Here is a 25,878-nt window from a genome sequence, read left to right on the forward strand (position 1 = left end):
ATATACATGTCCACTTGTTGCGCTGTCATTATCCATGAATACATTATTTTAAACATGATTGTTTTAAGTCTTGGATACAGTAAACATCACAGAAAATTCTTACATGTCCATATTGTTAAACTGAGATGTGAACATATCAATCACTTCTGCACACGTTGGAAACTATGTCATGTATTTCTGGGAGCCTTAGAAGGCCAACCATGAATTAAACAGTGGACAATAAAATAAAATGACACTGGAAACTGTGAAAAACTTCCTGCAGGTGGCAGAGTTGTCTCTCACAGATTTAAAAATAAAATTACAAAAGCTAGCTTAATTGAATTAGCAAGTAAATTGGGAGCAGAATGGCCTTCTGAAGCTAACGAGGCAGACAGCATTTAGATTTAGGAGAAATATCTGGAGGCTACCACTATTTGATGAACAACCATCCATTTTTTTGTCTGCAGGTCTGTGAGCCTGTCTCCACTTCCTCATGAGAACTTCATTTCTAATTTAATAATGGTCTGGAACTCCTTCAGCTTCAACTTCAGTATGAGCTGTGTCTGTTAACTAGCTTAACTCAGAATCTGCCTCCTGAGCATTAATAAAGACATGCCAAACACTTCTTTTGAATTATCCAGAGTATTGGCTACCCTAACAATAGCTTATGGTATTAGGGTAACCTCTGGTGATAGACTTTGTTTAGCAATTGCCTTGGTCAGTACACATGATAGAAAGAATACCTCAAACCTATTCTTGCAACTTTTCTGTCTCTTTAGCCTCGCTCTGACTTTTCACGATTATGGGTAAATGTATAACTTTTACTCCTGCCAAATCATTCCTCAGGAATAAATCAATTCATTCCATGGGTAATTTCTTTACAACCCTGACCACCACTGGTCCAGGCAACAAGTCACACTCTAATTGGATTTTTGTACAATAAAACGAGATATACTCTCACTTATCTTATTGACTAACATTTTGACTTTCATTGAACTCTGGAGGATGTTGGAAACGATAAGACTAAGGTAGAAGGTGAGCTAAATAGTTCTCAGAGCGATCCTCCGGCAATCTGACTGTCCAAATATGGAAATACTGGATCAGAGACACTGTGGTTGTCACATTTAGAGCAAGGGCAATGGGAATATCTTGTAAGGCAATTTAAGAAGCAGAACGTCATCGATAGATATGCATCTGGATGTACTACATTATCTAGACATTTTACGGGTGTAGAAGAGTCAGATGAATAAAACCTAATTCTTATTGAGCCCAGAGAAAAAACTCGATGCTGGTTGAGGTTCAATACATACTGGAAAATCGTTGATTAAATCTAGAAGTTCACTGGTAATATTGCTTTTTTTAAATTCACTCATGGGATGTGGACATCACTGACTGGCCAGCATTTATTGACCGTTCCCGATTGTCAAGAGTGTGGTGCTGGAAAAGCACAGCAGGTCAGGCAGCATCCAAGGGGCAGGAGAATCGACGTTTCAGGCATAAACCCTTCATCAGGAATGAGGCTTGTGGGCCAGGGGAGCTGAGGGATAAATGGTGGGAATATGATAGGTAGATGAATGTGGGGGTGAAAGTGATAGGTCAGAGAGGAAGGTGGAGCAGATAGGTGGGAAGGAGGATGGACAGGTCAAGAGGGTGGTGTTGAGTTGGAGGCTTGGGCCTGGGATAAGGTGGGGGGAGGAGAAATGAGGAAACTGGTGAAATCCACATTGATCCCATGTGGTCCCAAGGCAGAAGATGAGGTGTTCTTCCTCCAGATGTTGGGTGGTTATGGTTTGGCAATGGAGGAGGCCCAGGGCCTGCATGCCCTTGGCAGAGTGGATGGGGGAGCTAAAGTGTTCAGCCACAGGGCAGTAGGGTTGGTTGGTGCAGGTGTCCCAGAGGTGTGCTCTGAAAGGAGCGGCAAGTTGGCATCCTGTCTCCCTGATGTAGAGGAGACCACATCAGGCGCAACTGATGCGATAGATGATGTGTGTGGAGGTACAGGTAAATTTCTGACGGATGTGGAACGATCCTTTGGGGCTTTGGACGGAGGTGAGTGGGGACTGCCCTTGAGAGGGTGGTGGTGAGCTGCCTTCTTGAACCGCTGCAGTCCATGTGCTGTATGTTGAACCATAATGCCCCTAGGAGGAGAATTTCAGGATTATGACCCAGTGACACTGAAGGACCAGTGATATATTTCCAAGCCAGGATGGTGACTTGCAAGGGGTGGTGTTCCATGTATCTGCTGCCCTTATCCTTCTAGATGGAAGTGGTCATGTGTTTGGAAGGTGTTGTCTGAGCATCTTTGGTGAATTTCTGCACTGCGTCTTATAGATTGTCAGTGGTGGAGGGAGTAGATGCTTGTGCATGTGGTGCCAAATAAATGGGCTGCTTTTTCCTGATTCGTGTTGAGCATCTTGAGCATTGTTGGAGTTGCACCAATCCACTCAAGTGGAGTGTTCCATCACACCCCTGTCCTGTGCCTTATTGGTGGGCCTGGGAATACTTGCCACAGTATTCCTAGCCTCTGACCTGCTCTTGTAGCCACTGTGTTTATTTGGCAAGTCCAATTCAGCTTCTGGTCATTGGTAACCCCAATGATGTTGATGGTGGGGGAATTCAGTGATGGTAACACTGTTGGATGTCAAGAGACAGTGGTTAGATTGTCTCTTATTGGAGATAGTCATTGCCTAGCATTTGTATGGTGTGAATGTTACTTGATACTTGCCAGCCCAAACCTGGATATCATTCATATCTTGTTGCACTTGAAATAGATTCCTTCAGTTCCTGAGGAATCGTGAATTGTGCTGAACATTGTGCAATTATTAGCAAACATGCCCACTTCTGACCTTATGATGGAGGAAAAGTCATTGAAGCAGCTGAAGATGATTAGGCCGAGTACACTACCCTGAGGAACTCATGCAGAGATGTCCTGGAGCTGAGATGATTGTCCTCTGACAACAGCAACCATCTTCCTATGTGTCAGGTATGACTCCAACCAGCAGAGAATTTGCTCCCTGATTCCCATTGATTCCAGTTTCCTAAACTGGAAGGATCAACTACATTCTGGATAGATTATAGAAAGGTAAACAGTTAAAACACAAATTCATCCCCAATTCCATAGTTAGAAGACTGTATTGATAAGGTTGGCAGTAGCTCATTCCTTTCTAAGATTGATCTATTGAGGAGGTACTGGCAAGTGCCATCAAGATTAAGGGCCAAAGCGATATACATTTTTGTCACACCAAATGGATTAAACCAATCATTGTTTTAAAACATGCCACAGCTACTCCAAAGAGTTGCAAATCAATTTGTAACTGATGTACCTAACTGTACAGTTTATTTAGATCATCTTATAATATGCAGTAACACATGGAAAAAGCATGGAAGATAGTCCTTAGAAATGAACCAGAGTTAGCTGCCTCTGACTTTACAAAATCTTTTAACTTTGTGATTGATGCCAGTGATTTGGGCATAGGTTTAGTTTTGTTGCAAGATGATGAGTAGGGAGTAGACAAACTAGTGGGGAATTTTCCCAGAAACTAAACCAATGGGGTAATTACCTAAGAAACTAAACCAGTATCACAGAAAGTAGAAAATAGATTTTGGGATTATTATTGGTTCTTCAACACGTTGAAGTCTATGCCTGACATAATAGTGTGATTGTTGCTTATGTGTCGCATATTTTGTGGTAACACACATTTTGGAAATGGTGTTTCATCTCCAGTAAGGATGGGGGCATGTAAAAACACATTTTTTGATTTTACTTTATTTTTGATTGCTGATTTAAAATGGAACATACTGTTTTGCATCAAGGAATGTGGAAGGAGTTGCTGCACTTTTAAAAACAAGTGACTGGAACTCATTGTGAGTTATGTTTACACTGCTGCTTTGTTCCAGCAGTGGGGAAGAGGTCTAAGATGCCATGGCACTGGGGTGTGTTCAGAGTGAGCTTTGCTGAGCGACAGATTGCTGATTGGTTTGTGGAATTGTGACCAGCTGTGAATGCTAGAAGTCATCCGCATGGCAACAACTCGCTGATTGGTCCTGGGTGTTTGTGAATGATAGAGAAAGAGAAACCTCCAGACTGCAGAAGAGACAAGGACTTGCACTCTCTTACTCTCCCTCACTCACTGTCACTACCTGGAAGACATCTAGATATGCACTCCCACTAGTTGCTGTGAGCTGTTGCATGCAACCAGTGACTCAAAGACTTTACATTTTGTACGTCAACTACTCTGTGTCCCTCCGCAGAGAGTTGAAAGGATCTTGAAATAGGGAGATCGTGGGAAACAAAAATGATACATCATTAAATCCTATGGACTGGTGCTATTGAACTGCTTCCCCGTTATCCTTCTCTCTATGTTTATTTGTTTGCCTCTGTCTATCTGTGTGTATAAGGGTTCAAAGAGGAAGTTGAGAATTTCACCAGCAGAGTGATGCTGATAATTCATATTTTAGTCTGTCTGTGGTAAGAATTAGTTTGTTTATAATAAACAGTAATTCATTGTCAAGTACAGGTCAATATGTCCTGTTATGCTGTGTCCATCAGACAGTTAAATTGGGGACTTTGATTAAATGTTTAGCTTTTGTGATGATGTCAGGAGTCAAGCTTGAGAATCGATGCACTTTTCCAAGTGACTATGTTTTCTGTCATTAACTGGTTCTCTATCCTGCTAAATGATCACCCCAACCCCATGAACCTTATGTTTTGAATTAACGTTTTGGTATGGCACCATATTGAGTGTCTTTTGGAAAAGCAAGCACTGATTCCCCAATATCTACTCTACTAGTTATCTGCTCGAGCATCACTCATAAATTTGCTGAACCCGATTTCCCTTTTATGAACATGTGGACTTGCTCTAATCATACTAGTTTTCTAATGCTGCCTTAATAATACATTCCAGCATTTTCCCAATGGATGCCTGACGGTCTGTGCACTGTTTACTTTCTCCCTTCCTTCTTGACAAGTGGTGTTTCTTTTGCTGACTTCAAATTTGTTGTGACCATTGTAGGGAGCTTTAGAAAATCGTTCCCACAATCTCTGCAGGTGACTGTTTTGAAACCTGAGGACGGTGGGCCATTAGGTCCTGGAGATTTGTCAGATTGTAATTTCTGCAATACTTCTTCTCTGCTGATTTTAATTAGCTTTAATTTCCTCACTCTCATTTATCCCTTGGTTCCCTCTACTTCTGCAACAATGTGTAATCAAATACAATACACAATAAGAGCTGGATTGCAGTGATTTAATATGGAGATTAGAAGAAATGTAAAAGCAAGTAAAATTGTTCACAACAGAAGTATAAAGAAACAAAAAAATTGCAGGGAGGATAATTGTTAACAATGGCTCACTAGCTAGAGATATGGATAAAGGAGCTTGGTGGCTGTGGGGGGAGTGTTGGGGAAATTAATGAGGAGGACTGGAACTGACTTCAAAAGAAGCCAATGGTTATTCAAGCTCTGTTCTCCTGCTGCTTTGACATGTTGTCTCTTTGCTTATTGCTGGCACAGACTTTGCTGGTTTATTTGGGGGATCCCTTAAAGTTCAGAGGCAATGTAAAGGACGAAAACCCATTGTGCCAAGTCTCCATCCCCATTTTCTGACCCTTTTGAATGTGCAAAGCACATTCCCCAGGAGAAATGGTCAGGAAGATCTGGGTCATAAATATTGAACTAACTAACCTTAGTCGCAGTAACTATGATTGAACACACTTCACAGAATCCCGCCATTGTGGAAGCAGGCCATTCAACAGCCACTGAAGAGCATCCCACTCAGACCTACCCCTGCATTGCCCATGGCTAATCTACCTAGCCTGCACACCCCTAGACACTATGGGCAATTTAGCATGGCCAATCCACCATCTGTGGACTGTGAGAGGAAACTGGAGCACCCGGAAGAAACCCATGCAGACGTGGGGAGAATGTACAACTGCCCATGTGGAGTTTGCACAATTAGATTAGATTCCCTACAATGTGGGAACAGGCCCTTCGGCCCAACAAGTCCACACTGACCCTCCGAAGAGTAACCCACCCAGACCCATTCCCCTACCCTATATTTACCCCTGACTAATAACCTACACTATGGGCAATTTAGCATGGCCATTACACTTGACCTGCATATCTTTGGACTGTGGGAGGAAACCGGAGTAGCCAGAGGAAACCCACGCAGACATGAGGAGAATGTGTAAACTCCATACAGACAGTCGCCTGAGGCTGGAATCGAGCCCAGAACCCTGGCACTGTGAGTCAGCAGTGCTAACCTCTGAGCCACCATGCCACCCCAATGATAAAATCAAATCTGGGTCTCTGGTGCTGTGAGTTGGCAGTGCTTGCCATTGAGCCCACCGTGCCGCTACTTTACTAAGTTTTGTAACAGAACAACTTGTTCACAAGAGCTGCTTTTTAGCAGCATGTTGTCTAAGACAACAGTGCAATGATTGGACAAATATTTATTGAGAATTCATATTCCTGGGAATATTTTCAAAATATTCAGTCCAGTGGTGCACAAGATATTTATGCAGCAATTCATTTTGGAGTCCTACATTTTAAGATTAAACAAACTAATTTCATGTTACTGGTCACCTTCACGTTAAGTTCATTATTCGCATTCTGTTCCCTGTTATGTGATAAGGCAGATCAATTTTTTTTCTTTCAGTGATGTACAATGGAAACTGGCAGTCTGACAGAGCAGTGTGACGCTTTGTCTATCGTTAAGCAGGTATGACACTTCTCCTCTTTATTATTCTTTTCATCCTATTTGAAAGTGTAAAATATCTACTTTTTGATTATTATGTTTTTCTTTCCCTAAATTTGTATTAATGTGCTGGCATTCTGAAATAGAAGAATTACTTCAATTATTTTGCTCTCAAATGTCCAGTGGAACGTTTGGAACGTACATGCTTTCCATGGTAATGTAAAAGTCTTTTTACTTTTGAATCATTTTGCTGTTTAAGTTATTTAAGGAGTACAACTAGGAAAAGATGCAACAACTGAACACGTGGATACTCTTAGGGGTTGTGATATGTGTTGTGACACTGAGTGGTAGGATTTAGCTTTTTTCCCGGGATTCTAATGTGAGTTTCTAATTGCAATTATGCTATTGTGAGGAAGAAACAAATCAGGTTTGGACACTATTTATGTCAAGTGCCCTCCGGTTCTCTCCTCAGGGAAGGGAAAGAAGGAGAATTGGAATCTTTTTGGAACATGTTTTGATGAGATGGAAAATCTCAAGCTGAGGAGCTAATTACATAGACTATAAGCCAACAATGGCCTTTGTGCACCTCTGTTGCAGACCCCTGGAGACTAATAACTTGGTAGAACCAAAACTTTCTAAACAATCCCAATGGAAGAAATTGATGGACAAGATTTCACTATTTAAAACCTTTACTGTAATAAACAATACTGCAGCAACTGAAATTTAAGTAGGAACTAGCAGTCAAATTATGTTCAATAAAAACTATAATTTGCATTATAAATAGCTAATAGTGAGGTGAAAGTGACCGCCCTTGAGATTAAGGCTGCATTTAACTGAGTGTGGCATCACGAAACTAGCAAAATTGGTGTCATTGGGAAACCGGGAAAAACTCTCTGCTGGTTGGAATTATGCCTGGTAGAAAGGAAGATATTGCGTTTGTTGGGGGTCATCATATCAGCTCCATCTCTGCAGGAGTTCCTCAGGGTAGTGTCTTAGGTCCAACCATCTTCAGCTGCTTCATCCTAAGGTCAGAAGTAGGGATGTTTATCAATGATTGTACAATGTTCAGCATCATTCGCGACTTCAGATATTGAAACAGTCTATATCCAAATGCAAACTTGGAACAATATCCAAGTTTGGGTTGACACCAGCCAATGCCATTGAACAGACATTCATGCTACACAAATGCTAGGCAATGACCCTTGCCAACAAGAGAGAATCTAATTATCACCCCTTGATGTTCAATGTCATTGCCGTCACTGAATTCCCCACTGTCAACACCCTGGGGGCTACCACTGACCAGAAACTGAACTGGACTCATCATATAAATACAAGAGTAGGTCAGAGGCAAGGAATCCTGCAGTGAGTAACTCACCTCCTGACTCCCCCAAAGGCTGTCTACTGTCTACAAGGCACAAGTCAGGAGGGTGATGGAATACTCCCCATTTGCCCCTGGATGGGGGCAGCTCCAACAACACTCAAGAAGCTTAACATCATCCAGGACAAAGCAGCCGCTTGATTGGCCCCACATCCACAAACACCCACTCCCTCCACCAATGACACTCAGGAGCAGCAGTGTGTACCAACTGCAGAAATTCCCCAAAAATCCTTAGACAGCACCTTCCAAGCCCAGGACCACTTCCATCTTCTCCTGCAAGGGTCAAATTTCTCTCCCCAATGTGGGTGTGGAGCCTGATGTCAGGCAGACAGCCACAGTCGAGCCTCTCTGTCCTGTTGTGGGCTGAATTCTCCCACAATGAGAAAAAGTGGTGAAATGTGTGAGGTGACAGTGGGTGGCACGGCTGTTAGTGCTGCTGCAGGTCGGAAAGGTGGTGGGATCCACTGACGGATTATGGAGGCAGCACAGAGGTCCTGTAGTGAGAGACTGAGAGGGGAGAAAGGATGAGGGAAGGTGTTGCAGACAATAATGAGTGGTACACACGCATAAGCTTTGGTGGGAGGTAGGTGAAGTAGCAGAGGTAGTGTGCTTGTCAGGTGGCAGAGAGAAGAGTGTGATACTTACCATGGTGAAGCAGAGAAGGTTAATGACCTTTCTGCAGCACTGCCTGCTGTTTCTTTGCAACCTTGAAAAGGCACTGACCCAGCCAATGAAGTCAGACCAGGCTGCCAGAGTGTGGTGGCATGGCCTCTTCTAGCAGTCTGGGAAGAACAAAAAAAGAGAACAAATTAGGTACAGCACAGGAACAGGCCCTTCGGCCCACCAAGCCTACGCTGACAAGCAATGCTTTTCTAAATTAAAATCCTTTCACTTCTGTGTGGTTCATATCCCTCTGTTCTCTGCCTATTCATCTATCTGTCAAGATGCCTTTTGAACATTGCTACTGTAATTGCCTCCATCACCTCCTCTGGCAGTGCATTCCAGGCACTTACCAACCTCCGGTGTTTTTAAAAAAAAAACTGCCTCTCTTATTTCCTTTAAACTTACCTTAAACCTATATACCCTGGAAATTGCCAGTTCTACCCTTGGAAAAAATCTCTGACCATTCATTCGCTCCATGCCTCTCCATTTTGTAAACTTCTGTCAGGCCACCACTCATCCTGCAACATTCAAGTGAACTCAACAGCTCTCCTCTGCACCACCCTGTCTGCCAAGTCCCTGTCGGTGAATCATGGTGGCATCTTCCACTTCTCTGTCATTTTATGAACGTGTCCTTCAACAAGCAGGGCAACTTCAGAATGCCACTGCTTGGCAGGGGGAAATGCGGCATTTTAATCATGGAGCGCGCAAGAGATGCCAATGTTTCAGTGGATACCTGGTGACTGGTGTGTTGTTCCAGGAAAAGCACATGGTAAAAGGGGATGCAAGTTGGATTTGAGAGATGCCATAGAGATAAGGGTAGCAATTAATGTGGCGTGCTTGATAAGATATGGCAAGAAAACTTGTTCGTCTTGTGGCAACACTGAAAATAACTTGATGTAACTTGGACTTGGGCAAAAACCATAGGGTACAGCCCTTAGTCCCAATGCAAAAGTGACTTAAATGTTTTCAACAAGCTCTGCAATTCAGTTACAAAGGGCTATCTGACAAGACTGTCAAGGATTAATATTTTGCCCCCACTCTTGTTTTGGCTGCCAAGAAAAATGATGGTGCTAGACACTTAGATTCAGAGTCTGAGAAGTGGAAAGAGAATGTTTGTATAATACAGACCCCTGCAAGCATCCTTCAGTTAAAGTTTAAATGTTGCCAGTTTAGTCTCAATTGCTGTTAGTGTTTGAAAAGCATACCCGTGCAGCAAAATGCTTGCAACTTTTAAAAAAATAACTTTGTTAATCTAATCTGTAAGATACAAAAGCAAATTAAGACTGCAAATCCTGAATGTGAGCACTCTGTCCTGATTTAACTGGGATTAAATCTGCCTCTTCTTGCCCATATTGGAAACCTTAACTGCTTAGTGTGCAAGTGTCTACAGGGTCCTGTTAAGATTGTTGTGCACTTGGTGATCTCAGGATAACCTCTCCTTTGCATTTCTAATATTCAGTTTAATTTTTTGAGTGAATTGCCTAAATGAGAAACTGTTAAGTTGAAACAAAAACAGAGGTTGCTGAAAAAGCTCAGCAGGACTGGCAGCATCTGTGGAGAGAACTCAATGTTTCTGGTCAAGTGACCATTTCTCAGAAATGATTCTGAGGAAGGCTCACTGGACGCGAACCGTTAACTCTGATTTCTCTCCACAGGTGCTGCCAAATCTGCTGAGTGTTTGCCGCAATTTCTGATTTTTGTTTCTGACTTACAGCGTCTGCAGTTCTTTTCGGGTTTTTAAACTGTTAAATTGCTATTTGTGCCAGCAGTTATGACAATTGAGACAATTATGGTGTACAATCGATTTTTGGAAAGGAACTGAATGATCTCAAGTAATAAATTTACAAGAGTTTATGATGTTTTATGTTAATTTTGGGGTTTTAACAGCTATTTACGGGATCAACAGTTAATATTTGTAAGCAGTAAAAGAAAATCTTTGCAAATTAAACAGTTAAAAGAAGAAGCAGAAAGCAAAGGCCCAGGTAGTTTGGGGAGAGGGTATGATGCTGAGTAGAAACTTGAAAACTCCAGCAATGGGGATACCTGCTGATTGAATTTAAGGACATGATCTTGTTTTTCTTCTGTTTTCTGTTTCCTGTCAAGCAGCTGGCCAGGTTGACAGACCAGTTCACTGCTGCCAAAGAAAGATTTGAGGGGTGTGGTGGGAACTTTGTGCAGTTGGCCAATCATTGCAAAAGGTTTGTTTGTGGAGTCAGGTGGGCAGAGTGGGGTGGATGGGTCTCTCGGTCTTCCTGGCCCAGAAACAATACTATGAATAGCAGGGAATTGCTGGGTGCAGCCATTCTCCCCTTCTCCCTGCCAAGCTTCTGAGCCCTGAGAAACGTAACTGCTCTATGCTAAACTTAAATCGTCACCAAAATATCAGTAATGGAGCTTCACACCCGCACTGGCCAGAACATTGAGTGCTGGAGTTGGGACGTAATGTGGCAGTTGTACAGGACATTGGTGAGGGCACTTTTGGAATACTCTGTACAATTCTGGTCGCCCTTCCGTGGGAAAGATGTTGTTAAACTTGAGTGCGGAAAGGATGGACAAAATGTTGCCAGGATTGGAGGTTTTGAGCTAAGAGGAGAGGGTGAACAGACTGGAGCTACTTTCCCTGGAGTGTCAGAGGCTGAAGGGTGACCTTCTAGAGGTTTATAAAATCATGAGGGACATGGATACAGTGAATAGCTAAGGTCTTTTTCTTAGGATGGGAGGGTCCAGAACTAGAGGGCATAGGTTTAGGATGAGAGGGGAAGTTTTAAATAGGACCTAGGGGCAACCTTTTCACACAGAGGGTGGTGCGTGTATGGAACAATCTGCCAGAGGAAGTGGTGGAGACTGGTACAATTGTACCATTTAAAAGTCATCTGGATGGGTATGTGAATAGGAAGGGATTATAGGCATTTGGGCCCAATGCTGGCAAATAGGACTAGGTCAGATTGGGTTTCTGGATGGCACAGATTTCTGGATCAAAGGGTCTGTTTCTGTGCTGTATGAATCTATAACTCCACAACTTGCATACAACTATAGACCTACCTCTCCAGAGCAGATAACTTGATTGTGGCTGAAATACACAGGCTTATTTGTATCAGATCAAGGCTGGGATTTGCAAATCATCTGATTTTTAAAACCCCACTCTGTCCAAAATGGAAAGAAAAGCTTTTTTTAAAAAAAACAGTAATATTTGGAAATAGGCATACTTGTCACAATGATCACATTCAAACATAAAGAAGGTGAGTCAGACCAGTGATCTAATTTGCCAGTTTTACTCGTATTTTCTCATAAATCGTCCTGTTCAGAGATGTTATTACATATTTCTGGAAAGGTTGGAACTTGAACCCAGGCCTCCTGGCTCAGAGGCAGGGACAAATTCCCCCAATGCTGCCTGCATACAGGATCCCTTTCTTACCACATGGCTTATGAAGCATGAAAATCACAAAACCAGAATAAAAGGATGAAATAGCATGGATGCTGGTACTTTGAGGGCATTGAAGCACCGACGGGTATGATGCCCTGCTACAATTTTGAACTGAACAAAGCATGTTTTATTCATGACTGAAAAATTGCTTTCTTTTTGTTGCATTCTGTTGTATTCTATTCACTAAAGTTAGGTCCAATATGAACTTCCCTTTCTTTCTAATATTTCAAGCTAGCACTTAAAGATATTGAGTTATAGAAAAATTGATTTGTAATTTACAGCATGTATAAATTGGGTTAGTTAGTGTAGTACATTCTCCATAATGAATAATAACTATAATGCTATGTTTCATGAAAATGCAACTTGATATTTTAGAATTATAGGAGAAAGCTTGGTTACAAAACAGACTAACATCCATACAAACTTTTTATTAGTTAAAATAAATCTTTAAGATCTTCTAGAATCATAGAATCCCTACAGTGTGGAAACAGGCCATTTGGCCCAACAAGTCCACACCGACCCTCCCAGAGTATCCCACCCCGACCCATTCCATTACCGTATCACTCTCCATTTACCCCTGACTAATGCACCTAACCTACACATCCCTGAACACTATGGAGCAATTTACCAATTCACTTAACCTGCACATCTTTGGACTGTGGTAGGAAACCGAAGCAAACCCACACAGACACTGGGAGAATGTGCAAACTCCACACAGACAGTCAGCCGAAGCTGGAATCAAACCCAAGTCCCTGCTGCTGTGAGGCAGCAGTGCTAACCGCTGTGCTGCCCCTGTGTTCTCTTGTGAAGTTATAATTACTGTCAAAATTTTGTAAAGGACTTACATTTTGTATATTTGAGGAATATATTTATTTTGATTGTTAATTTGTTGATACAAGTGAGGCATAATTAGCACAATTCATTAATACGTTAATGCTAAAAGTTCTATAAAGGCGTGACAACAATTTTTGAGTCATGCTCATGTAAAACGTTTTCCATGATGCCCAATGTTTCAGAAGGTTGGCATTTGTATTGTTCACACATGGTTTTATAGAGGTGAGGTGAGAGTGATTGCCCTTGACATCAAGACGACATCTAATTCATAGAACATATAGAACATAGAACAATACAGCACAGAACAGGCCCTTCGGCCCACGATGTTGTGCCGAACTTCTAACCTAGATTAAGCACCCATCCATGTACCTATCCAAATGCCGCTTAAAGGTCGCCAATGATTCTGACTCTACCACTCCCATGGGCAGCGCATTCCATGCCCCCACCACTCTCTGGGTAAAGAACCCACCCCTGACATCTCCCCTATACCTTCCACCCTTCACCTTAAATTTATGTCCCCATGTAACACTCTCTTGTACCCGGGGAAAAAGTTTCTGACTGTCTACTCTATCTATTCCTCTGATCATCTTATAAACCTCTATCAAGTCACCCCTCATCCTTCGCCCTTCCAACGAGAAAAGGCCGAGAACTCTCAACCTATCCTCGTACGACCTATTCTCCATTCCAGGCAACATCCTGGTAAATCTTCTCTGCACCCTCTCCAAAGCTTCCACATCTTTCCTAAAGTGAGGCGACCAGAACTGCACACAGTACTCCAACTGTGGCCTAACCAAAGTCCTGTACAGCTGCAACATCACTTCACGACTCTTGAATTCAATCCCTCTGCTAATGAACGATAATACACCATAGGCCTTCTTACAAACTCGATCCACCTGAGTGGCAACTTTCAAAGATCTATGTACGTAGACCCCAAGATCCCTCTGTTCCTCCACCTGACTAAGAACCCTACCATTAACCCTGTATTCCGCATTCTTATTTGTTCTTCCAAAATGGACAACCTCACACTTGTCAGGGTTGAACTCCATCTGCCACTCCTCAGCCCAGCTCTGCATCATATCTAAGTCCCTTTGCAAACGACAACAGCCCTCCTCACTATCCACAACTCCACCTATCTTCGTATCATCTGCAAATCTACTGACCCACCCTTCGACTCCCTCTTCTAAGTCATTAATAAAAAATTACAAACAGCAGAGGATCCAGAACTGATCCCTGCGGAACTCCACTTGTAACTGGGCTCCAGGCTGAATATTTACCATCTACCACCACTCTCTGCCTTCGACTGGTTAGCCAGTTTTCTATCCAATTGGCCAAATTTCCCTCCATCCCATGCCTCCTGACTTTCCGCATAAGCCTACCATGGGGAACCTTATCAAATGCCTTACTAAAATCCATGTACACTACATCCACTGCTCTACCCTCATCCACATGCTTGGTCACCTCCTCGAAGAATTCAATAAGACTTGTAAGGCAAGACCTACCCTTCACAAATCCGTGCTGGCTGTCCCTAATCAAGCAGTGTCTTTCCAGATACTCATAAATCCTAATCCTCAGTACCCTTTCCATTACTTTGCCTACCACCGAAGTAAGACTAACTGGCCTGTAATTCCCGGGGTTATCCCTATTCCCTTTTTTGAACAGGGGCACAACATTCGCTACTCTCCAGTCCCCTGGTACCACCCCCGTTGCCAGTGAAGACGAGAAGATCATTGCCAACAGTACTGCAATTTCCTCTCTTGCTTCCCACATAATCCTAGGATATTAAGGAATTCATTAAGGAATCCTAGGAAAACTGAAAGTCATTGTGAATAAGGGGAAAAACTCTCTGCTCATTCTGGTCATACCGAGCACAAAGGATGATGTTATGGTTGTTGAAGGTCAGTTATCTCAGCTCCAGGACATCTCTGCAGGAGTTCCTCAGGGTAGTATCCTAGGCCCAACCATCTTCAGCTGCTTCATCATCCCACTCACCCTCCATTATGTAAGAAAGCGAGATGTCCACTGATGATCGCACAATGTTTGTTTTTATTCTTTTCAGTGGATGCTGCAAATCAGAAACAAAAATTTAAATTGCTAGAAAAACTGAGCAAGTCGGGCAGCATCTGTGGAGAGAAAGCAGGGTTAATCTTTCGGGTCCAGTGACCCCTCTTCAGAACTGAGTGTTGCTTGGAAAAGGTGCTAAAGGTGAGGTGGGGGAGAGGGAGGGGCAAATGCTTGGTGAAGATGATGCCCAGAGAGAGAGAGAAAACAATAATTGGACAGATAAAAGAATAGGTTACAGTCAGCCTGAGGGAATCAATAGCTGCTGATGGGGACCAGTGGTTTGTATGTGCTAGCAGCCCATGTAATGACAAGGCCTGGTGTGTGGGGTGGGGGTAAGAACATGGGAAAAGCACTAAGGTGGTCAAATTATTGAACTTGATAATAAGTCCCAAAGGCTGCAGAATTCCTTTGCAGAAAATAAGATATTCTTCCAACTGGCACTGAGCTTCACTTGAGCACTGTAGCAAGCCCGACACAGGCCAGGGAACATGGCAGCGTATTGAAATGGCAGCCAACTGGAAGCTCAGGGTAATCTTTGCAGCAGATAGTAGGTGTTATGCAAAGAGGTTGCCCAGTTCACTTTACTTGTCAAAACAGGTGCCCTGCTGAGGTGACACCTAGTTTTGGCTTGGGTTTTCAGCTAGGAAAACATGATGAGGTCAGGTGGAAATTCAGTTCATGCAGCCAGGTCCCCCTATCCCTGTTAACAAAGTACACAGTGCCTCTCCCTGTTCCTTCTGTCAAAATGAATCGCCTCACATCTTTCTATTAAATTAAAATAATTAACTTAATTTAAAACTTAAAACTTAATTTTCAAAAATTGACTTTCTTCTACCTGTTCTAGTTTATCTATATTGTATTGCAGTCAACTGCTATCATTCTCATTTTCTGCCACACTTACTTTTGAATAATCAGCGAATTTTGAAATTTCACATTATATTCCAGTATCCAGGTCATTTATATATAGTTAGAAAAGCTGTAATGCTCACAACTCATCCTAGTTCCTTGGGGAAAACCACTATCTGTATTACTCCAGTTTGGAAAATAACCACTAATCATGGTTTTACTGCCTTCCATTCTTCAGCAAATTTTATTTATCCTAATTGATACAACCTTATTCCGTGAGCCAGAGGTTTTATTAACAGGCTTTTACCTGATATCTTGTCATCATTTCCATATGGGGAACATCCAGCATTTCCATCATCAACCTTCCTATTAGTCAAGCACTGTCATTTTTTTTTAACAAATCTGTGTTGGCTCTCCTTAATTAACTCAAATTTGTCCAAATGCCTGTTGATTTTCTTTTCCCCTGATGAGTGTTTCTAAAATGTCACATATTCAACTGACTGCCCCACAGTTACTAGAAATTTCCTTCCAAAGTTTCTTCAATAAGGCTGTCAAGTTTATCACTCACCAATCTTTTGGCACTTCCCAGTATCTAGGGAAATTTGAAAGATTATTTCAAGTCCTTCCACGATCTTCACCACTTCCTTTCATAATGTGGAGTGTAAGCCAACTGGACCAGGCAACGTAGCCTGCTTATTAATATATCCTTGCAATTTATTTTAACCTCATCCATTACCTCCATTACCTCTGTTTCGAACGACTTTTATTAGCATCCTGAATTCCTTGCTGTCAATCTCCACTGCAGCATGGAATAACATCTGCAGTTTAAACACAGAGCACTGATGAGAAACAAGAGGAGCAGTCACAACACCCAGCAATTGCTGATCTGGTCCGAAGCAAATTTCCCTCCAGTATCTGCCAGAAATGTTGCTTGTGGTGCACATCTAGTCCCTATCCAATTCTGCATGAAGTTGTCTATTGATATTTGGTTTGTTCATTAGGCAATAATGATGAGTATTTCTTTGCAAGTAATGGTGAAGGAATCAGGTGGCAATATAGAGAAGGTGAATTAATATTTTGTTCTTTTAAGTTTCTTATGTCAGACACCTATATAAATTGTAAGCAAGAATCTATCCCACAAGCCGAGTGTAAGATGTTATGTTCCACGTTTAATGGAAAATGTGCAGCACGTACATTTGTTTTGATCCTAGAAATGCATTTGAATATTGTGAGCATTAACCTTCCTCAGTACCAATAACTTGCATTAATATATTTTTGATATGGCAAAAAGATTTCCAGGCATTTGACAGGAGCATTGTCAGAAGGAAAAGTGATCCTATATCGAAGGACAATTAGTACCAGGCATAATTGTTCAAAAGCATACATGCTGCTGTGCTGCAGCATCAAAGTCCACTGAAGTGTTTCAGGGAATTTTTAAAAAATTCTTGGAAAATGGATATTCTTGCCAATTTATTATTCATCCCTAGATGCCCCTAAGAAGGTGGTGGCATAATGAATAAAACCATAGCTATTCGTTTGATGGTGTTTTCACAATGTTTTTTTTTAATCTCATTCATGGGATGTGGGTATCACTGGCTTGCCAGCGTTTATTGCCCATCTCTAGATGTCCTTGAGAAAGTGGAGGTGAACTGCCTTCTTGTCCATCTGCTGTAGGTTGACCCACAATGCTGTTAGGGAGGGAATTCCAGGATTTTGACCCAGCGATAGTGAAGGAACGGTGATATATTCCCAAGTCAGGATGGTGAGGGGCTTGGGGAGTTTGCAGGGGGTGGTGTCTGCTGCCCTTTTGTCCTTTTGGATGAAAGTGGTTGTGGGTTTGGAAGGTGCTGTCTGAGGATCTTTGGTGAATTCCTGCAGTGCATCTTGTAGATGGTACACACTGCTGCTACTGAGCATCGGTGGTTGAGGGAGTGGATACTTGATGCCAGTCAAGTGAGCTGCTTTGTCCTGGATGGTGTCAATGAGCAAGGAATGGTAATATGTCCAACTCAAGATGGTGTGTGACTGATGAGTGATGGTATTTAGAATATCTAGTTGGCTTGGATAATTAGGACCAAAGGGTCTGTTTCCATTCAGTATATGCCTATGACTCTGACTCGATAACCCTTTTGATCTTACAATGTATTACTATGGAAAACCTGAATCCAGAATCTATAAAATGTAAGACAAATATTTCTGCCCCAAACACCTTTAGACATTGTTAAAGTCTCAAATCAGTGGAAGACTTACGATAAGATGTAGTGGGAATGTCCACTTCTCATTACAGATCTCATACTCTTCACCAATCTCCTCTAAACCATTTATGCTTCTCACCACACTGGTAATTTTGGTCATATTTTTTGCCTTTGACAAGAAGGATGAGCAAATTGTCCTTCTAGCATTACCAATGGTCTTTTTTCTTGTCTGAGAAACAGTAGGTTTTCTTAAGGGAATACAAAATACCCTGACTTGATAAATTGCAAATCCACCAAAACTAATTGACACATTAAGTATTGTATTGTTTATATATAACTAACAGTATTCTACATTCCAGTGGACCGGGGGACGCACGTTGCCAGAGGCCACCAAGCTGACCTGTCACTGGAGACCACCTTCCTCCTTCTGTGCCCTAACGTTTCTATGATTCTTTGAGATTGCTCGTGCTTTTAGATTATCAGAAAATTAAGGAATAGTGTTTGAAAGTGGAGTTGAGATAGAAGATGGCCGTGATCATATTGAATAATGCAACAGACTTGAAGGTACAAATGGCCTACCCCTGCTTTGAATTCTTAGGTTCTTATGACCTTCAAGGTGCCTCCGTGAGATCATAAAAATAGAGGGGGTTTTACTTAGCTGAAGAACTGGAGGGGCAATGTCTGCAATCCTTGCATAAAGGGCAACTCCGAGAGATTTTTGGGCCTCCTTTGAGCTAAATTATTTTAAAAGCATCCAGTAAATCCTGGAGTACAGTAAAATCCCATTTCTTTCATCAGATCAAAGGAGGAATTGAGAATGAGGAACATTTCATCTGGCATGCTACATTGTCATATAAATGTGTAGAGTTTCAGGAGATTCTGTGATATTAGCTTATCTGGGTGCTGAGAGAGTTAATTGCAGCTTGGATATGACGTGTGCAGTTTGCTGTTCACGGAGAGAAAATAGCCAAAGTGAAAAAAAAATTAGTGAGGTTTGTATTGTAAGCAGAGAAAAAGTTGACTTCATTATTCACCTCATGGAATACGGGTAGGGCTTAATTTCAATTTATAAGGGAACAGAAGCTGGATTAATGCCTAATTTAAAGCTAGAAAAAAAACCTTCAATGGCCCTTTACAGAGTCTTGTATCAAAAGAAAGCAAATCAGATTACATTGGAAATATTGAACAAATAACTAGGACAAGGGACTGAGGCGTCCACAGTCAAGAAATAAGAAAATAAAGTCTTACCTCTGAGGTGAATAGGAAGGGTTTGGAGGGATATGGGCTGGGTCCTGGCAGGTGGGACTAGAGTAGGTTGGGATAACTGGTTGGCATGGATGGGTTGGACCAAAGGGTCTGGTTCCGTGCTGTACATCTCTATGACTCTATAAGTAGTTTCCAGAGGACTCTGGGCAATCGCTACAGACGTAAATAACTTCAAGATTTTGTAAAGTCTAAAAGAATTATTGGGAGAAAAATAAATAAAGCTGAGTGCATAATCCATGTAGTTATAAGTCATATTAACTTTTTAATGGTGCTAATTTTAGAGTCAGTAAGGTTTGTTTTTGTTTAAAAATGTGAAATCATGTGGCATAGTTCTGTCAGTTAAATTGCTGGTGCTTGGATTTTACTTGAAATATTAATGGTCCGTAACCCAGGTGATACACCACCTGCTTTGTTCAAAAAGCTGATCTCTTCCTTCCATCCTTGGCAAACATCATCTCATTTCAGACCCTCCGATCCTGCGGCTGGAATGCGAGCTGTCACTTGCAAGTGGGGTGGGGGCAGTCTACTGCAAGCAGGCCTCCTTTCGAATCCTGTGATTCCTGCAGCTTCAGAAAGCAATGTCCAGTTCTGGTGCTCTAAGCCATGCTGCGATCCCCCCCTTTGACAGATTGCCCTTTTGTGATTGGTCCTGGATGCGGGACCAAATAAAAGCAGGATACAAAGTTTCTAGATAATTTTAAGAGCCACAGCAAAGCCCACCACAATTACAACGGTTGTTGACATGCTACCGCATTCCATGCTGAGTGCGGGTCTGTTTCTCTTAAAAGTTCTGTCCCGGTATGTTTCTGAGGAACTATAATACCTTTGGGACATCTTAATATATATTTTTAGCTAGCCTTCTTTCATACTCTACTTTCTTTTATTGTTATTTTCTTCACTCTTTCCTGGCTTCTGGGTAGTGCTGGAATTTGTTGCCCATCCCTGATTGCCCTTGTACCTCAAGAGCTTGCTAAACCACGTCAGAGAGCAGTTAAGAGTCAGCTGCATTGCTGTGTGTCTGGAGTTACATGGAGGCCAGACCAGGTAAGTACAGCAGGTTTTCTTCCCTCCTGGGATTTAATGAACCAGATGGGTTATTATGACAATTGTTGATAGTTGTTATGGTTACCACACCAGTTTATATTCCAAGTTGTGTAATTGGATTCAAATACCACCCGCTGCTGTAGACAGCATTCACTTGGACCTCTGGATTACTTGTCCAACGACATTACCGCCATGCCACCATCTTCCCATACCTGTCCAATCTTCTGACCTGCCATAATCTTTCTTCAATTTGGCACCATCTTTAAATTTCTTAGCCATGGAAGGTGATCCTTTCCCTGGATTCTTTGTTTCTCATTACAATGAATCTATGCTGAGTGTTTTAAAATAATTTTTCAAGTATGCTGCTGACCCATCCCTTCATCTCATGTCCCAGTTCACTTACTCCAGTGTTATTTTCATACCCTCATAATTTTCCTTATTTAAATTTAACACATTAATCTTAGATCCACTCTTCCTCAAACTGAAAGCAAAATTCAATCATGTTATGCTCATTCCTACCTAAGCGTACCATTACTATGAGTTAATTACTTAATCTTGTCTCATTGCATGTTACCATGTTATAGAATAACCTGCTGTGTGGTAGGTTGTACCATTTGATGCTTTAAGAAATTGTCCGAAAATGCTCCATGAACTCACCCTCCAGGTTACCTCTGCCAATTGGATTCAGCCAATCTATATGTAGATAAAGATTACGCATGATTCTTGCCTCCAGCTTTTCACAAACTTCCATTATTTCTACTTGTATACCCTGTCCTACAGTGTAATTAGTGACTTCCGACTTTTACTATTTCTTATCTCAGCCCATACTGATTCTACGTCTTGATCTTTAAAACCAAGGACATCTCTCTCTATTATATTAATGTAATACTTATTAACAGAGCTACCCATCACCTTTTCTCAAGCTTTCAATTATTCCAAAATGTCATGTACACCAAGAATATTGAAATCCAGTGTTTGTCACATTGCAGCCATGTCTGTGTAATGGCAATCAGACAGTACGCATTATTTCTATTTTGCTGTCAATTAATCTGTTCTACCTGCATTCAGATTCTGATCCTTTCACTCTCTTCTTGCCATTTTTTGCAATCCTTGGTTGGATCAGTTGGCATAGTTTTGTACACTCTGTCCTTTCCTGCCCTGTTTTGATCATCAATTCCCTTATTGCTACCTTGCTCAGTTGCCTTATTTCCTCTCCTAATTTGTTACATCTTCCTCCTCAAGCTGAATGCTAAATTCAATCATGATGTGATGATTCCTCCCTAAGGACATCATTGCTAAGAGGTAATTACTTAATCCTTTCTCCCTATCATATCAAGACGAGGTTTAGCACAGAGTGCTAAAATATATGGTCCAAATAGTAGAATGGAAAGAAGACCAGAGTTGAAACTGTGAAAGCTAGGTGCTGCAGGAATTGAGCCTTTGGACCAGTGTTATCTGATCGGATTTTGCTGTTCACGAAACCTGTGCTGATTATGTCACTATGTTGGTCACATGATACGTGATGTATGTAACATTTAAAAGACAAATGCACGATCTTTTGAAAAGATCTTTTGAGTTTTTATTCTTGCAGCAATCAAGCCTAGTACTGTAGCCAGGCAAGAAGCTTCAATAGAGTTTTGGTTCAACAACACAAGTTTGCTGTATACGCTCTGAAAGGGTGGTGACCATCTGTTAACTGAAGTGTTCTGTTGTTGACAGTATGCTCCATTTATTTTCTTCAAGAGTAAACTACTTTATCAGAATTGACATATTAGAAAACTTGAGGAGGGAAAACAATTGACAACTTTCCACCAATTATCTTCTGACCTCTGATTCTGTTGCCTCCCATTGTAGGAAGGGTTTAGAGGGATATAGGCCAAGTGCTGGAAAATGGGACTAAATTAATTTAGGATATCTGGTCAGCATGGACAAGTTGAACCAAAGGGTCTGTTTCATGTCATACATCTCTGTGACTCTGTATAGGGTGTCCAGACATAGACAATAGACAATAGGTGCAAGAGTAGGCCATTCTGCCCTTCGAGCCTGCACCACCATTCAATATGATCATGCTGATCATCCTTAATCAGTATCCTGTTCCTGCCTTATCTCCATAACCCTTGATTCCACTATCCTTGAGAGCTCTATCCAACTCTTTCTTAAATGAATCCAGAGACTGGGCCTCCACTGCCCTCTGGGGCAGAGCCTTCCACACAGCCACCACTCTCTGGGTGAAGAAGTTTCTCCTCATCTCTGTCCTAAATGGTCTAGCCCGTATTTTTAGGCTGTGTCCTCTGGTTCGGCACTCGCCCATCAGCGGAAACATGTTTCCTGCCTCCAGAATGGGCGGCATGGTGGCACAGTGGTTAGCACTGCTACCTCGCAGCGCCAGAGACCTGGGTTCATTTCCCGCCTCAGGTGACTGACTGTGCGGAGTTTGCACATTCTCCCCGTGTCTGCGTGGGATTCCTCCGGGTGCACTGATTTCCTCCCACAGTCCAAAAAAGTGCAGGTTAGGTGAATTGGCCATGCTAAATTGCCCATAGTGTTAGGTGAAGGGATAAATGTAGGGGAATGGGTCTGGGTGGGTTGCACTTCGGTGGGGCAGTGTGGACTTGTTGGGCCGAAGGGCCTGTTTCCACACTGTAAGTAATCTAATCTAATCAGACATTTAGTAGACCTTCGGCTCATTTTCAACTCCTCTAATTTATGCTATAACACCAATAGCATCCAATTAAGTTGTCACTTAAAGGCACCAGAGACAACAGGAACAGGCAGAGAGTTTATTTTCTTGTTTCATTGAGAAAGTGGCACTTCAGCTTCTCAGTCAATGGAAACATGACAACTGATCAATATATTCACAGTCTGATGGGAATGTGACTCTTGGCTGATTCTTCCTTGTTCAATCAGGGATGGGAGGCAAATAGCGGTCCAGTGAATGACATAATATTCTTAGGTACAGTCTCTGCTGTACTGAACACAATTCTATGTGGCTCTAAAAATGAAAAGTATCAATTGCCATGTCTTTGGCCAATTCACCGCACGTCGCAAGCAGAGAGTGTATTGAATTGGAAAAGGGGTAGGCCATTTAGCTTGTTGGGTCTGCTCCACTATTTAATATGATCATGGCTGATTAAACACAACAGTATCTTTTACCCAGACTATCTTCATAATACGTTATGCTATTTGCAAACAGAATAGATTGATTGCTACTTTAAATACATTCAAAGCCTGCACTTCCTCAGCCCTCTGGGGTAAAGAATTCCAAAGATTCATAACTGTCTGAGTAAAAAAAACATTTTCTTCGTCTAAGTCTGAAATAACATCCCTTTATTTTTAAATTGTTCTCTCTGTTTCTAGATTCCCCAACCAGGGAAATATCTTGCCTCCTTCTACCCGGTCTATTCCGTTAAGTATTTTGTAAGCTTCAATGAGGTAATCCCTCATTCTTAGAAACTCAAGCAAATACAGGCCCAGTTTGCCAAATTTCTCTTCATAGGACAGTCCCGCCATTTCAGGAACAAGTCTGGCGAATCTTCGTCGTACTTGCTGCGTGACGATAATAAAACTAGAGTGGGGACCTGACGATTTCAGCTCGCTCTTGTTCCAAAGGACCTTCATATTGAACATTGGAGCATACCCTCGTACATTGGTGCTCATGGGCTCTAACCACATAAACCCACAATATGTATCAGCCTCTAAGAACCCCACGAGCACATGTCCGATCCTCTTACAGGATCCTTCTGCATTTCTCATTGTAATGCTTACAACAAGGACACTGCACTCAGACACACACACCCAGGCCATGGACTGGACTAGGCTGTAGCTCTGGGCTCTTTGCTTTTACTCCTAGCATTCACTCACTGTGAGCCGACCTGGATGTGAACAGCATCCATGCCTTGCTTTTGCTCCTCAATCAGAGATGACGGTCCCATAAAACTTGTATCTTTGCTGTTTAGTGCAGACACAAAGCCTGGAAGTCTGTCATGGTTGTCAAGAGTCCTCTGTGAAATCTAGGGGGATAGCCTTCACTCAGGGCTTTTTTTTTCATTCATGGGATGAGGGCATCGCTGGTTGCCAATCCCTATTTGCACAGAGGGTAGTTAGCAGTCAACTACATTGCTGTGGGTCTGGATCACATGAAAGCCAGTCCCAGGTATGGATGGCAGATTTCCTTCCCTGAAGGACATTGGTGAACCAGATGAGTTTTTCCAACAATCGATAGTAGTTCCATGGTCGTCAGTAGATTATAGAATCATAGAGTCATAGAGATGTACAGCATGGAAACAGACCCTTCGGTCCAACCCGTCCATGCCGACCAGATATTCCAACCCAATCTAGTCCCACCTGCCAGCACCCAGCCCATATCCCTCCAAACCCTTCCTATTCATATACCCATCCAGATGCCTCTTAAATGTTGCAATTGTACCAGCCTCCACCATTTCCTCTGGCAGCTCATTCCACACACGTAGCACCCTCTGTGTGAAAAAGTTGCCCCTTAGGTCTCTTTTATATCTTTCCCCTCTCACCCTGAACTTATGCCCCTCTAGTTCTGGACTCCCTGACCCCAGGGAAAAGACTTTGTCTATTTATCCTATCCATGCCCCTCATAATTTTTGTAATGGTCCTGGCTCAATAAGCCAATGGCAGCCTCCAATGCCAGTCCAGGGCTTTGGAAACAGTGAATCAGTCATTCTGGGTGGGCAGAACCAGGATGTTCTCTGTCACAACAAAGGTCATTGACTGACTTCCTACATTGCTGTGCATTCCTTTAGATGGCTGAGAGTGCTTTAACATGGATAGCAACCCCAGAGCAAGCTGGTATGGTCTAGTGTCATGGCATCCATCGCTGGTCTTGGGGAAAAGAGCAAGTCCCAGCTCTACAGCACCCCATCCAGCAGGACCTCCACGTCCTTGCCCCCAAAGTGGGGTGACGATCTCTCCTGCCCTGCTATATCTAGGGCTCTGGACTGATGGTGTTCTTCCAGTAGGCTTTTAAAGCTGGTGCAGAAATCAGGGCTGCCGGTGAATTCCAGGAGCTGCTGACTGAAAAGTTGAACATCACACGATAAGCTGTGGATTTGGACATGAGAGACGCCAAAGGGGCAAGGTAGGCTGTTGATAAGGCAATTTTAGTAAGATAGGGAGAGAAAACCTACTAGGCCTCATAGCAGAAATCCCTCCAAAAAACTCAATACAACCTGGACTTAATCAAAAAGACGCAAAGTAATCATTTAGCGTCTTTGCCGTTTCTCTGTTCCACACTATAAATTCATCTGACTCGGCTTTTAATTGTACCACATGTATCTTCGCCATCCATTTCCTTTTTACATACCTCTAAAAACGTCTACAGTCCATTTTTGTTTCTTGAGAAATTGCATTTGTATTGTATTCTTCCTTTCCTTAGTCCTCCTTTGCTGTAATCTAAAATTTGTTGGTATTTATGACTACCTTCTAAGCCTTTTCTTTTAATCTTACGTAATCTTTAATTGCCTTTGTC

At 42.2% G+C, this 25,878-nt stretch overlaps 1 protein-coding gene across 6 annotated transcripts in view; it reads left to right on the top strand.

Annotated features, from left to right (window-relative positions):
* Positions 1–25,878, top strand: part of pou6f1 (POU class 6 homeobox 1) — a 131,552-nt gene that overhangs the window by 16,989 nt on the left and 88,685 nt on the right. For 5 of the 6 annotated variants that reach the window (XM_072567303.1, XM_072567304.1, XM_072567307.1 and 2 more), the window contains exon 2: positions 6,632–6,694. In XM_072567303.1, coding sequence (XP_072423404.1) covers positions 6,641–6,694 — 54 coding nt within the window. In that variant the 5' untranslated portion in view covers positions 6,632–6,640. Of the gene's footprint in view, positions 1–6,631; positions 6,695–6,816; positions 6,885–25,878 lie in introns of all 6 variants that reach the window. The other variant, XM_072567305.1, reaches the window with a different exon arrangement.

Source organism: Chiloscyllium punctatum, chromosome X (genome assembly GCF_047496795.1).
Source record: "Chiloscyllium punctatum isolate Juve2018m chromosome X, sChiPun1.3, whole genome shotgun sequence".
NCBI lineage: Eukaryota > Metazoa > Chordata > Chondrichthyes > Orectolobiformes > Hemiscylliidae > Chiloscyllium > Chiloscyllium punctatum.